A 15066-nucleotide genomic window follows, 5' to 3' on the forward strand; every position below is an offset into this window, starting at 1 on the left:
GTAATAATATGATTGTTAGCGGCCCAGCTATAGGCCTTTTTCACAGACAAGACTTTTCAGCATGTCACAGTAGGAAAAGTGCAGGTGTTTATAGCAGCGTTAATGATGGCTGTATGCCATTTAGCTGCTTCAGTTTCACGGTCCTGGTTGTGTGCATGCTGATTGCCTGTCAGAGCTTTCTCAGACACCTGAATGGAACATAACCATTGTTAAAGTTATTATTAACACCTGTGCTTCTCCTCAAAATGTCGCCCAGTGTCTTATAGAAGTATCATGTATGTGTATTATGTATCATTAATAGCATCACACGCAAAACAGCACACTCGCCTTGAATTTAGAGATTTTATTTGCCATTTCTGACACAGATTACAGTTCAATATCTCAGTTGATCATGTAAATTTTCTTTATACAGTAGCAGTGGCATTAAAATAAATATGCATAAAAAATACAAAACAAAAAGTAATGCTTCCAAATATGGAAGAAAAGTATTTAGAACTGTGTTGCCTTTTTTAAATTTTCAGCAGGCTTGAAAATGCTCTCTTTGTATGCACACTGAACGGGGCAAAACAAAGTCACGAACAATCTCTGTTTGAGTGAAGATCCTCCTTAATAACTTAACGAATCAAAATCACAACTTACATATGATAATTATTCCTTTCTGAGTTATCAAGATTTTATTGCACTTTCCAGAACCATATGATGCAGTAGGCCAGTGGGTTAGCACTGCACCTACTCCACCTAGTGGTTCTTCATCATGTTAATGAAGCACTTTTTAAACAGATTATTTTCTAGAAAAGGGACCAAAAGGTTCGGGGGAAAAATGATATGTACACAGAGTATATATATGGATCAGGCCGCCTTGGACAGGCACAAGACATTCACAGTTCTTCTCTACATGATGCATAAATACAAAAACATTTGTAATCATATCGTTTATATAGTTTGTCTGGAGTGTTTGCAATAAAACAGCAATCACTTAAACCTTAAAGACCGTTGATATACAGTGTGTGCTATCGTCGATGTGGGCCTGTTATTGCTGGTTGAACTACTCTCCTGATGAGTAAGAAAACAAGAGACACAGATGAACACAGGTTGTAAGTGAAAAGGAATGAAATAACCAAAAATAAAATGTATTGCCATACAGGAAATATAAATTAAATCTATTATATTTTCATATATATGTACACTAGGACACATGTATAAGTAATGTGTTATATATGCAGAACTGTCTTACAAGTAAAGAGAGAAACTTTGTGGTTATGAAAACATGAAAACCTTTTTGGTTTTGCAGTAACATAAATGTAACTTTTCTTCTACACAGTACAGTAAAACTTTGATCTTAAGTTTAAGAGGACAAACTGGTCAAAAAAGTGCGTACCATAGTTAACTGTTTGGTCCAAAAGTCACCGTTAATGTACAATAACTAAATGCCATTATTTCGGAGTCCTAAGCAGAGATATGAAGATAAAAGAGGACAGATATGCAGCTGTCTCATCCAAAGTTTCTGATACTTAAAAGTAGATTTTATCACTTTTCCTGACCCTTGTTTCCTCAAGTGCAAGTGAGCAATCACATGAAAATAACGATGCGCTTTGAACTTTAAAACAAAGACAAGTTTAACATATGTAGATGTGTTATGAAGGCTTCACCCTTAGCGGCTAGAGCGCTGGTCAAAAGTCCAAACAAGTTGTGTTTTTGATACATCTGGCTCTTGCCAACGCCGCTGCCGCTGTCGCCGTCCAAACTGCCTTTTGAACCTCAGGCACTTCTCTTCACCTGTAGCTGTGCATTCCAGAGCAAACAGAGAGGGATGCTTTATGATCCCAGAGTGTATCCACACTTGGCACACATATTATTGTTTTGGGTGGTTGAGGCAGAAGAGTAGGACTGGTGTTGTTGTAATATAAGAGTCCCCATCTGCACACTTTTCATGCACAAGATCCCTCAAGATCCACCCCAAAGCGTTCATGTCCAGTTTTCGTCCTCTTCTCAGGCTGTGTAACGGCCACCCTAAACAGGCTGCTCCGGCGTGGTCCCTCAGTCCAGTCGTAAGACCCTCAAGCCAGAGTGTTTATCCTGTGTTTTTTTTTATGAGTTCCCAGGACAGATGTTGGCGTTCACATGAAGGAGTGATCTGCTGGAGGCCCGTAAGAGAAGCCTGGAAAAGCTCCGGCTGCTTCCTTGACGCTGCTGGTCACAGTCAGGGTGTCGTTGCACAGAGACGAGGTGACGGGCAGGTGGGTGAACTCGGGGTCAAAGTGTCGCAGGTCTGTGGGACCGCTCTGTGAAACCAAGAAGAAAAGACGGGAATTAGACATGTAAGCTTAAGAGAAATATGAAGAGAGTAATACCCCTTTCCCAACAAAATTAGCGCGTTGACGCAGGTTTTTCAGACCCGGGAAGACCCGCTTATAAATGCCGGTTGTCTCTTTTCCCATTGCCAGTAGTGTATACTCCTTTCGGTCTCTTTGCTGTCTGACGTCCCTGACGTGTTAGTGGGTTTTTGAACCAGTGGGAAAGCGGCTTAATAGAGAGTTATTGTAATACATCATGCTGCTGTTTTTCCATAATTGGTTGATGGTTTAAGTCAGTCATCGTGATAAAAAGCCAAACATTTAGTGGTTCAAATACAATGATTTGCAGCTGTTGATTTACATAAATGTGAGTCTGAAACATTTGGTCGGATTCGTTGCTCAGTTTAAGGCATTTTGTTTCTGGCTTCTTACATGATGTGCATACTTCATGGTTTTCTGAGTCCCCCATGATGCTTCAGTAAGTAGTGTTGTGTTTTGGACTGTTGGTCCCACAAAACGACACATGTGAAGACATCGCAATGAGCTCTGGTAAACCTGCGACGGGCATTTTTCACTATTTGCTGACGTTTTACGGACCAACTGATCGATTAATCATTAGGTTATTTGATAATCCAAATACGACTGACAAGTTCCAGAAATAATTTAGAAATCTGGAAAAACGGGCATTTGTCACTATTTTCTTACGTGGACAAAAGGATTATTAAAGAAATCAGTTGCAGAGTTTGAACTCACCACTGAGGGAATGAATGGAGGTGTGATCTTCTTGGCCATCAGGTCCTCCCAGTTGATTGGAGAGAAGAAGGAATGGTACTTGAGTTCAAGCTGGAGGGGAAAAGAGATTCTAGGTCAGCAAACAAACTCCCTGGATCTTTGTGTTATGCGTGTTTAAAGGTCTTTTGTCAACACTTACAAAGTCGTCCTTGACGCCCAGCCTTTTGGTGCGGTCCTTCTGCAGGAGCCCCTCGAGCAGCTCCCGGCCTGCGTTCGACACGTTGGGCTTGAGCACCGGAGACTTGTGCAGGATGTTGTTGTACATCTCGGCTGTGTTGCGGCTGTAGAACGGGGGCTGTGAAGCAAATGAAGCTCATTTAGCACATGAACAAGCAGCAAAGTTGCACTAAGATGCTTCAAGTCACGAGATTTCACTTACAAGTCCATAGAGCATCTCGTAGAGCACTGATCCCAGACACCACCAGTCCACTGTGCGGTCGTACGCCTGCTTCTGGAGAACCTCAGGTGCCAAATACTGAGAAGAAAACAACAAGAAAGAATCAACTCATGTCCTACAATTATTACTTGACTCTGTACTGTACTCATAATGAGGGTGTCTGGAAGTATAGAGGTGTGTTTTGTACCTCAGGCGTCCCGCAGAAGGTTGTTGTTGTACCATTAGCCTCGACGCCTTCCTTGCAGAGGCCAAAGTCTGTGAGGACGATGTGGCCCTGTGAGTCCAGCAGGATGTTCTCTGGCTTCAGATCCCTGTAGAAGAAGGAGAAGAAACCTTTCACAAAAGTGTCTCAAAGTCTTCTGTATACTTCAATTGAGGTTTGCAGAGATCATGTTAAGAAACATCCACTAGGGGGTGCTGTAGGATCGCTTACCTGTACACGATGTGCAGGGAGTGGAGGTAGCCGAGTGCACTTGCAATTTCGGCGGCGTAGAATCTGGCTCGGGGCTCCAGGAAGATCCTCTCTCTCTGGAGGTGGTAGAACAGCTGGAGAGGAGACAGACAAACATCTGTCAGCATCCGACTCAAACACGCCGCGGTATTCTGACCTGATTCCGGTTTGTTGTGTTTTGAGACTCACCTCTCCGCCGTTGACATAATCGAGCACAAAGTAGAGCTTGTCGGTAGTCTGGAAGGAGTAGTGCAGCCCCACCAGGAAGGGATGCTTGATGTTCTTCATGAGCACGCTGCGCTCGGCCATGATATGCTTTTGCTGGAAGGAAAAATGCACAGACGTTAATATAATACATCAACAACACTTTACAGTATGAAACAGAAGGAATAGCAGCTGAGGATTATGTGTATTTATGTTGATTAATTTTGATCCCTTGAGCGAGGAAAGCATGACTAACCTCTTTCTTCTTCATGATGATTTTCTTCTGCAGCACTTTGACAGCGTAGTATTTGGTCGACTCCTTGTGTCGAGCCAGCAGAACCTGTAACAGAGCAAATATTTGCATTAGTCATACTGTTGCGGCGATGATAGACATGAGCAGATACGGTAAGGGAAGTTCAGCTATGTAAAAGAGAAGTTTTAGACGGACTCACCTTTCCAAAACTGCCTTTGCCGATGATTTTCAGGTAGTCAAAATCACACGGTTTGATCCTAATTTAGAGAAACAAAGAGGGGAGTTAGGTTTTTCCAACACAGGGTATAAAATTCTTGCTGTGTACATTAAAAAGGAGTGTTTTTTTCATGCTACTTACTGTGTTTCCTCAGCCAGTGAGCTTCTTGAATGCAGGTACATCTGAAAGAGAAGGAATGGGGAAATTTATGAACACAGTGCCACAGTTTGGAAGGAAGAATACGTCAGATTGTCAGTCAGCGTCTCAACTTACCGGACTTTCAGGAAGTGGATCATTTTCAACCTCCTCGTTTTGATTCTCATCAATCTTCAGGAAGTTGTTCACTTCCACACTGAGGAAAAAAACACAGAGGTGGTTAGAAGATGAGTAATAAAGTCTGCTTTTACCTTTTTACAATCTGGTGAAATGCTTGTTGCACAGCTTAATCACAGGATCTGGAGCAGTTTGTCAGGCTGGAAAGCTGAATGAACGCTCCCTGCTGGGGGGTGAATGACCGTCTGATACAGGTCAAGTTTAGGATGCGATAACCGCCGTGTCACGGCCTAACCTGTCTGAGAAAAAGCTTAAGCCGCTGACCCTTGACAGGTGTTACTCTGCAGGACTCTGAGGTCCAGCTAAGACGCCCTTTTCCTTCTGGAACATCCAGAGGGAACATATGCAGGGCTCTGTTTTTGTCTCTCCTGACCTGGAGGGCTGGCCTGTGATGGTTTAGCGCCATGTATCATGTAATAACTGAATTACCGGTTTATCCCCGTCTAGGGGACAGAGAGGATTTGCTGCGAAGGTGATTAGGCATGTAGAGACACTGTATCTGGCTCGTCATGGCAGGACTATTCTTACCCTGGTTTCTTGGACCCAGATTATTTCCCTGCACAGGTTGTCCTGCCAAACTCAGGTGGCTGATTGGATTGGACCGCACACACACAGATCATGAATGGGCTAACAATCAGAAATAAATACCTGAGCCGGGAAGTAACTAAAGCCAAGGGACGCTTCTTAATTGTGCCTTATTCCCACACCAATTTTCCATCCAAAACAAACATGTTATATCCGCATGAATTATCTCTTTAAAATGAATACTCACTGTTGGCAGATATGTGGGGTCGACACCAGCTTCTGGATGAAGTCATTCAGCCCCATTTTTCTCTCCTTGATGAAGGCTGCGATAGGAAGAGGGAGAGGATTAACATCAGTGGTACATGCTGTATTATTCATCACATATCTTTGGGAAAATGCTTCAATTGAAAAAAATTTTTTATTTGAGCTGTAATCTGCTGTATTTAAGTTCCACATGTCCTGTTCTGGTAGATTTGCGTGTTGTGCATAGACCTCTAATGCTGCGGGCTTATAGGTTATGCAACCACTTGGGTCACTCATTCAGATACCAACAGTGATGGCCAACAAAGCAATTTTCCATCCCAGATTGTAAAATACTATTTTAAAAAACTGTTTGGAGATTTTAAGGCTTATTTATTTTCAGTAACATTAATTCCGAATAATTTAAATGTCATTCCCATAGAGGTAGAACAAAAAAAAAAGCACTTTGCAGTTCGCCTATAGCCTATTAAATTAATCTCTTTACAGATGTTTGTCTTACTAATCAACGCATGTCAATAAAAACGTTCAGTTTGGTTTAGTGATCAATTCATCAGCAGCTTGAGTGATGATTAAAAATATATTTGTTTCGTTTTCTCACCGGTCAGAACGGCAACAATCCCCCTCATTTTGCAGTAAGTAAGATCACATCCTGCTTCAGTCACAGCCATGTTGACAGCGATAAAACCGGGTATCCAAGAAAAACACGAAGAAGAAATCAACAATAGTTCCTCTACGGTCCTCCGACAGTCAGTTATCACTGACTTCACCTCACAGTCAGAGATGAACCAGCCGCGCTCCGCTCTGAATAACCGCTGCCCACTGCGCGAGCCTGCCCAGTTTATATATACCGAGCACGTGGTACCGGGAGGCGGCGCCGCCCACTTTTCGTCAAGCGCGTTACCACAGCAACTGCAGCTCGAGGGGGGGGGGGCGTGACGTCACGGGATTCCGCTGCAGCCATATTCTGCCTGTAGGAGGCGGGGGATGACGAGGAGAGCTCACCGCAGAGGAAGAGGAGGAGGAGGAGGTGGCAGTACTCACCTCCTCCTCCTCCTCCTCCTCTTCATTGTTTTCTCTCAATGAAAGTCTCCAATTGAGTGTTGTCACTGCGCGCACAACAGGACTAAAGACGTTTTTAAGAGATACCTGATATTATATTATGTTATTGATTTACTCAAATATCTTGGTATCTTGGCTCAAAAATGGAGTCTGATATCTCCCAAGCCTCCCTGCAGTGCTTTTATTTTGAAAGGACGTGGTGAAATGTATGTCACGATTGCTGCATCTCAGCGTCTGCCTTCAACAGCTGCATTTTCCCACCCTGTTAATCCACATTAATGCCATAAAAGGCATTACACAAACAAAGAAAGAAAAACAACAATTCCGCGTAGCCATCCCATCATTTAAATCCATGCAATTTCCAGAAATCTCCATAAGCTCTGCCTTCTAAATAATTAGTGGATTTGCGCAGCTGATGAGGTCAAGGGTAAAAAGGTGACTTTGCACGCCAGAATTATATAAACTGGGTGAAATCGCACATGACATCATGCTCTTCTAATCTGAAGCACTGATGAGTCCAGCAGCTGTCATAGATGTGGTCCACTAACCCTGAAAGTTACATAACTGTGCCATAATGCAGATAGCTATACTGCCCGAGGAGGAGAGGGAGCCGCATAGCAAATTAAAGCACTTTTTCCAGAGAGTGTTGATGAGCTTCTTTGGTGTCTGCTGATTAAAGTGTCCTTTGATCAGTCGCAGAGCACTTATTGTTTTTGGATGAGACCTGCCCGTCACTGTTTTATCCCTCAGTGAGGATAATGACAAAAACATTTCTCTCTGCTACAGTTTGGGTCGTAGCAGAATTTCCTTTTAGTGTTATTTCACAGAGAACATTTTCACCTCAATACATATAATTTAATATAATTTCGAAGCAGCACTTTTGGTTGTAAGAATATTTCCAGACTGCTATTGCAGAATGAACGGCCACAACTTGACTGATATATCTGTTGGCCGATATTAACTTGCCGATACTGGCCTATCAAACACGTATCTTTATTGGCATTGATGTTTTTTTTTAAATATTTGTCAACATGAAAACTGTTTTTACAGAACAAAGTGGAAAACTTTTTTTTTTTTTTTTTTTGCACCATCACGTAGTTTGTCTAGCAAGCAAGTACTACTCTCAGCACTGTCCGCAGCACATGTAGCATAGCATCACAGCTAAGCAGATAATTTTCCCTTATTGGTTGACAATGTATAGCCTTCTCAGTACATTTGCAAAGTCATACTGGTGAAAAGTTAGAAAGGTCAATGTTTATTTCAGCACAAAAAAATCGGCGCAATATCTGTAATCTGTGAAATGTTCCCCTCTAAATTTGGTATCAGAATCGGCCTCAAAAATCCTATATCTGTCTGACTCTTATCTGGATTATTTTGTTACCCATTCTTGTCCGTTTTTGTGTTTTTTTATGTCAAAAAATTCCTCTACTTTTCCTTTAAATGTCATATTTTCCTTAACCAACAGTCTAAAACTCTAAGATTTTGTTTATTATCATATATGAAAGAAAACCAACAAATCCTCACATTTTAGAAGCAACCGTAATCATTGGAGCTCTTCTACTCTTACTCCTGTGAAGTACTCGTTCCCACAATGGTATTAAAACCATCTGCCTCGGTCCTCAGAGACTCATTCAGCTGAGCTCTGTCGGTGGGGAACTCCTGGCTTTGGTCCCGGGAGCTTGACATGTGACACTCATGCATCATATAATGGAAGTGAGACATCACAGGACCGGCAGATTTTGTAGGGGGAGGAAAGAGGAAGTTAAGGGGCATGAAGGCCCGACCAGAAACTAGGCTGAAAGGCTACCTCAGCGCTCAGCTTCAGCTCTGTTTACACACAGAAAGACACCCGATCAGATCGCAGTAACCGTGAAACCTCTCCCAGGCTTTTCCCTCACCTCATGTAGCCCCCCTCTGAATATTTTAAGCGTATCATGTTGTCGTCTCTGGTTACCTGTAGAATGACAAACATGACTCGGGCTGTTCCCGCAAACAGCTCTGCACTTCTCATTTGCATTGTTTCCACTGTGATGGAACAGAAAGTCAGGTGCTGTCTGGCTCGGCTGACGAAAGTTGTGTTTCCCCTTTTTTTAAATGATGTTTTTCTGCGGAAGGAAACAGATCAGAAATCTCACACTCACGTCACTCTGACAAAAAGCCTTTTAAAGATAGAGATTATCTGTTCTGCAGAAGGTTTCGGATCTCTATAAATGAACTGAACATGCATCAGTGAGCGTATCTCTCTCAGTTACTCTGTAAAAATCTCCCCCCAGTGCCAGATTAATCCGGTTTTATTTAGCGCCTTCACAAAAGCCGCCCCACTTTCCGTCGCCCTTATGATTGATGCTGAGCAGACAGGCAGCCCTTACGCCCGCTCGCAGACACGCGCTCATGTGAGTCACCTGCCAACAGCTCCTGTAAAAGCTCTTCCAGATCTCGCAGGGTGCCATCGATCATAACGCCCCCAGACTCGGTGTGATACCACTTGTGCTACATGATTACAGGTTCTTTGTGAGGCTGAAGGTTGGTGCCTGAGTTGCACTGTGAAATTAACCCAGTTTGTGGTACCGTCATGTTAAATTCAAGACACGACAGTGTGTCTCAAAAATACATACCAGATGAGATTTGAAAAACCTGGACGTTGGTTCAAACTGCTCTTAAAGTATTTTTAAAAAAAACGGGTTTAGGTCCGCAGGCTGGAATATATTCGATGACGGGCTGCCGTGACAGCTCCAGGTTCTGATTTTACGGTGAGCTTGTTTCAGCTACTACATCAATAACACAAACAGGGTTCCTCTCTCTACCCCAAAAGGGAGACAAACTTGATAAGCCCATTTTTCATATATGTTATAGCAAATTCCTGTCAGGGTTTTGTCCCAACTGCCGGTCATGTTACACTCGGAAATATGTCCCGACACAGTCGCCAGAAGCTCTCGAAATGCAGCTTCATCTTGACTTTAAACCTGCAATGAAACAGTTCATTTGTATCCAACACTTAAAGAGCGACCTTATAATTAATTTTGAGTTATGTTTGTGTTCTTTGAAGAATATTAGTCCAATATTCACTTGTTTTGCTCCATTTTTGGTCTCCACCAACACTCTTTAGCTGCTAAATGCTCCACTATGTTCACCATCTATTTTCTACCTGCTGTTTGATGCTGTTACAGCTTTTTTTAATGGAAACAGCTGCATACATATAATTTAATATAATTTCGAAGCAGGACTTTTGGTTTTCCACACTGCTTTTGCCAAATGAACGGCCTCAACTTGACTGATATATCTGTTGGCCGATATCATCTTGCCGATACTGACCTTTCAAAGACATATCTTTATTGGCATAGATGTTTTTTTTAGATATTTGTCAACACTCCACCAACACTCTATAGCTGCTTAATGCTCCACTATGTTCTCCATCTACTTTCTACCTGCTGTTTGATGCTGTTTTGATGTTTTTTAATGGAAACAGCTGCATGTTGTGGCTGAAAAATATGAACATAGAGTGACGTGAGAGTGAAATAAAACAGAAATTCAGTTAATCTTTTTATTATTTATTTATTGTTATTAGAAACGTATGGATTGAAAAAAATTGGGGGATGCACTATAATGTATTTTTGCAGATATACACGTAGCCTGGTTTCCAACCAATTATTCACCTTACTGCGTGTGCGGACTTTATCCTACGTCAGTAAAAAATATTCTGTCTGTCTGTCTGTAAAACATTTAAACCCATTTCCCCAGTTGCGTCTGTTTTTCTAATTCCAGACTGATAGAAATGTCTTTCCTCTTTTTGTAAAACAGAAGCCACAAACGGTCGTGTTGTCTGGGATTTTTGGGGAAGAAAATCAGCCGTGTTTACCAAAAGTACAGGTTAAAAATATTAGCAGAAAAGAAGAATTCAGGAAATACTTTCAGAAAAGTTTTAATGTGGTTAAAACTCTTTCTTGCTCTTTCAAAGATTACTTTATTTGTTAGCCTATCAATTGTTTACCGCTCTGGCAATACATGAGAAACTGGACCTCCATTGCCCTGCTGCCCTGCTTCCAGTGTGTTGGAGGCAACAGAAGGTGGAGGAATGAGTCACACAGGCAAACTGGCCCTCAGTGACCAACTGTGCGGCTGGCAGGAAGGCTGCTGGCTAATGAGGATGGAGGATCTCTAATTACAGTGTGGCTCTTGTTGTCCGGCTCTGAGGAGCGATCACACACCCACAGAGTCAGAGGAACTCTGATCTCCCTTCAGAACAGACCCCGCTCGGTCTTCGCGGCGTCTCCTTTCTGTTTGTGTTTTGCTCTTAGTCGTACGGAGAGCCGCAGAGATGCAGACCGGAGGTGGCGGTCTGGTCGGGGCGCGCATCGCAGTGCAGCCTCGGGCCTCCAACGTGTGGGCGCAGATTCTGGCTCACGAAACCAGAGTTAGATTTGCTCTCTGTTTTGTTTCCCTCCTGAATTCCAGGCAGGATATGAGATGTGTTTTTTATTTCTCCGATTCTCCACAGGGGGATTAGACGGCTGCTCGCTCGCCTGCTTCATTAGATAAAACAGAAAGACGAAGAAGTGGTCGCTCTCTTATGTGATGACTCACTCTACTTTACTGCCAATTTTTTACAAATGATGCTTTGCTTTAATTTGCTGCCAAGCAAGTGGGATGATCCTGCCTAATTTAAAACCCCAAAGGCTCTATTAATTATATGACTGTGACTGCTATTACTGCTATAATTACTGTCATTATGGTCAGAAGAGCTTTGTCCTGAAATTACTGCCGGTCGAACATCATATTTCTGCTCTGCTGCTGTGTGTTATTCAAACAGCACCATAGTAACAGAGGCCAATTTCCTGAGCATTACTGAAGCTATAACAGGCAGGAGAGAGGAAGCAGATAACTAAACACAGAGGCCATGTTCATTCAGAGCAGCAGGCTCTCATTCACTAACTGCTCCCCACGCACATGTGGGCCAAACGTCAATCGGTGGACGGAGGTGACTTCTGCTTTTGAATGCAGTTCCTGTTACTCTTCTCGTGGCCTTTATTGAGAAAATATGAAATAAGAAGTAGCTACACAGCCTGCTTGTACAAAGCACCCACTGTAGCCCAACTCACAGCCGCCACCAAGCTATCAGTTTGATCCAACGTGGGGTCAGCTGAGTGCTGATAGCATCGCAAATCCAGCGGAAACCTCATGAGGTCAGTTGTCAGGATGAGAGATTAATTTGTAAAGCATCAGCGAGGAATTAATCGAGTGATGCAGCCGCAAACGAAACCGCTCCATGAAGTCTTTTCAGTGGAGACAACGAGCAGCTTTGTTTTACGAGTTTGAACGTGCTGCCGATTTGTGGCCTTTAATCTCTGAAACGTTGTCAACAAATAGTAAAACAAGAAGTGGATGTGGACGATAATGAGGCGTGATTGTGTGACGGTCTGGGATATTCCCACTTCCCAAGAACTGACAGTTTGTGTTTTAAGAGGAATTATTTTTCCATTTTTGAACAATAAAAGTTCAGAGTGGAAAGTCCTGCAAAGTCATTTAAGTCCCCCTTACCAAAGACTGTAAAAAAGATGGACGACATGACAGCTCCCTATAAGAAAGGCCAAACCCTCTCTATCGCCCCCTGCTGACTGGCTGCAGTATAGGTCATAAAGCCCGCCTCCTCCATGTTAACAGATGGGACATGAGTCAAACTATAAAATCAAAATACACGCCAAATACAACAAACATGGTTTCAGTCATTATAGTTAGTTCTTATCATGCTGATTTACGTCCAAGTGTTTATTTTTCTGACAAGTTTAGTTTTCATTAGTTATTTGATGCTGTCAAAATGATGATTGACAGCTCTGTTGACGGCTCCTGCAGCCGATCTGTTCCGGATTAGCAGAGTAGAGCAGGAACGGCGAGAGAGACGTAACTAAAACAATCACTACAGTCACTGAAGTTTCCATATCTGTGAACGTCTGCTTCAGACCAACACAGGGGGCGAGATCTTTGCTGTTTTTATGGTAAGTTAAGTGTGTGTTTTGGTTAGCAGATCTCTGCTGCGCAGACTCTGGCTTGAAATGACGTCACCATCGCAAGATGGCAGCGCCCGTCAGAGGAGTATTTCGGCTTTGATTTTGTACAATGAGAGCAGATGGAATCGTCCAGGAGTCCAGATTTAATGAGATGACAAAATCAATACCACTCACATGTCCTCTACATTTAACTTCAAGCTACTGCAAGCAGCTGGTTAGCTTAGCTTAGCATTAAGACTGGAAATAGGAGGAAACGGCTAGCCTAGCTCTGCCTGAAGGTAACAAAATCTGACCACCAAAACCTTTAAAACAATAATAAATGACGTTTGTTCATGATGTGATGAGCAGAGACTTGGATGGATCAACATATATTAACTGTTAATAACCTTAAAGGTGCTGCTGGTCATGTAAGTTGCCATTTGACAGAGCTGGGCTAGCTGTTTCCCCGCTACTTTTAGGCTTTAAGCTAAGCTAACCGTTGTTATACAACTTTCCCACCAAAATTAGCGTGCTGACACAGATTTTTTAGACCCGGGAAGACCCACTTATAAATGCCAATTGTCTCTGTTCCCATTGCCAGTGAAGTATACTCCTGTCGGTCTCTTTTCTGCTGCGTCACCGTCTGACGTCACAAACACACCCGAGACAGGGTTAGCAAACAGTGGAGCTGTTACGGTGGTTAGGTCTTTATTGTATCTATTACTCATTCAGTCTGTTTATCAAAGTCGGCGCGACACATTTGGAACGAGCGCTGATTGGACGGAGACGGGCGGAATTTGTAGCTGAGATGAAAGGAGTCGCAGAAGTTACCGACAGAGCATAGCATCGGGCTGGAAAGGGGGATGCCGATTGTAGCCTTCCCATTAAGCAAAAAAAGCCGGGTGTTAGCGGGTTTTTGACCAGTAGGAAAGCGGCTATAGTCTAACATCGCATTGACAGTACATACATGACACTCTCATCCAACCGTCCACAAGTAAGCATAAAACTATATGTCAGATAAGTCATCAACTATTCCTTATAGGTTTAGAAGTTATTACAACCAGCCAAATGTCTTATTTGTCTCTCTGAGCCTAGCCGTTGCGATTATATCCGTGGGAACAAAACAGTTTTTCTCTGCCTATTACTGAATGCCAGAATCAGCTGATCCTCCCAGTCCTGGTTGGAGCGTGGAGGCCCGGCGGTCGCTTTCATCCTCTCAGATGACAAATGAGATGAAAAGTAGGGAGATCTGCAGCGAGGAGGTGAGAGGCTCTGCGTTTGGACATTACATAATTAACCAACACAACAGTTGAAGAGCAGACGGACGAGCTCGAGATGATGCCGTTTCAAACTGGCAGCTGGTGGTTTCGTGTTGCCAAGAAGCAAACTAAGTAGTGACGATGACGTCAAAGCGAGCAGAGGGGACTCGAGAAGGAGCAGGGTATTGAGTAGTAAATAAAGATGTAATAGTCACATGATTGAAGAGGCCAAACAGGGACAGTGTTCAGATGATTGAGCTGTAAGGAAAGAGGAAAAGTTGCACGTCTCAAGGTGCATCCTCCTCTGCTGTGCTGCTGAGGAGCTGCACATTATTCCCCCTGACAGGCAGACAGAATTAAAGGAGCACGTACCTATGAAGGATTTCTTGCCGGTCTTCATGTCCTCTTCAGTGTTTGATTATCTGTTCTATCAGGCGCTGGCTGTCTGATGAACGAGGGTCTGTCTGCTGCAGAGCGTCCAGGTGCCCGAGAGTGCAGAGAAAGACGTAGTCCAGCTGTAAAATATGCCTCCCTCTCCTCTCCGTCTTCTTCCTCTGCAGCTCTGGTCAGAAAAAGTGTTCGATTTAAAGGCGAATAACTTTCACCGCTGCACTTCCCTCTTCCCTCCGCCGTTTCTTCCTCTTCTGTCCTGCCTGCACCAAATGAGCTGAAACCAAAGATCTGTGACGCACCTGCCTCTCCTCCTCTATACACCCCCCCCTCCTCCTCCTCCCAACCACCACCTCCACCCTCCTCTGTTCTTTTATCTACCTGGAGAGCCTCGAACAAAACAAAAAGCAGGTGTCTGGTTGCGGCTCCCGTGAGCGTGGGAGTCCCGCAGGAGGGAGGGGGAAACCGGTCTCCATGACACGGGAACCACCTGAGGAATACAAAGAACAGACAGAGAGGCTTTAAAATCAGCTTTTAATTGGCCACCACTGAACAAGCGATGCGTTCACTGCTCATCAGCTTCTCTCTCTCTCCGTCTCTGAGGAGTTCAGGGGGTAAAATTATCCGCTTAGTCACACTGACAGCCCTGA

The 15066-nt window shown here is 43.4% G+C and overlaps 1 protein-coding gene across 2 annotated transcripts; it reads right to left on the reverse strand.

The window, feature by feature from the left end:
- Positions 1 to 323: 323 nt before the first annotated feature.
- On the reverse strand, positions 324 to 14672 carry LOC138608429 (serine/threonine-protein kinase Sgk1). Of its 2 annotated transcripts, none has more exons than XM_069681004.1 (13): positions 14399 to 14672; positions 5714 to 5789; positions 4882 to 4960; positions 4750 to 4790; positions 4591 to 4648; positions 4395 to 4478; positions 4124 to 4255; positions 3917 to 4029; positions 3671 to 3794; positions 3466 to 3561; positions 3226 to 3381; positions 3048 to 3137; positions 324 to 2282 (listed from the first exon to the last, which is right to left on the reverse strand). In XM_069681004.1, the coding sequence occupies exons 1-13, from the start codon at positions 14424 to 14426 to the stop codon at positions 2118 to 2120; spliced, it is 1242 nt and encodes a 413-aa protein (XP_069537105.1). In that variant the 5' UTR covers positions 14427 to 14672; the 3' UTR covers positions 324 to 2117. The 2 variants fall into 2 exon arrangements, with proteins under 2 accessions (XP_069537105.1, XP_069537104.1); XM_069681003.1 differs by lacking the exon at positions 14399 to 14672 and adding an exon at positions 6326 to 6528.
- Positions 14673 to 15066: the final 394 nt, after the last annotated feature.

This window comes from Semicossyphus pulcher, unplaced genomic scaffold, assembly GCF_022749685.1.
Source record: "Semicossyphus pulcher isolate SPU_LCO1_2020_fin unplaced genomic scaffold, fSemPul1.0.p SCAF_5, whole genome shotgun sequence".
NCBI lineage: Eukaryota > Metazoa > Chordata > Actinopteri > Labriformes > Labridae > Semicossyphus > Semicossyphus pulcher.

Coding starts and splice junctions, on each gene's coding strand:
- LOC138608429 (XM_069681003.1), bottom strand. CDS start 6,395: ATGGCTGTGACTGAAGCAGGATGTGATCTTACTTACTGCAAAATGAGG. Junction 4,479..4,590: donor GCAAAGGCAGTTTTGGAAAG/GTGAGTCCGTCT, acceptor GCTCTGTTACAG/GTTCTGCTGGCTCGACACAA. Junction 3,562..3,670: donor CCTTCTGCGGGACGCCTGAG/GTACAAAACACA, acceptor TTTTCTTCTCAG/TATTTGGCACCTGAGGTTCT.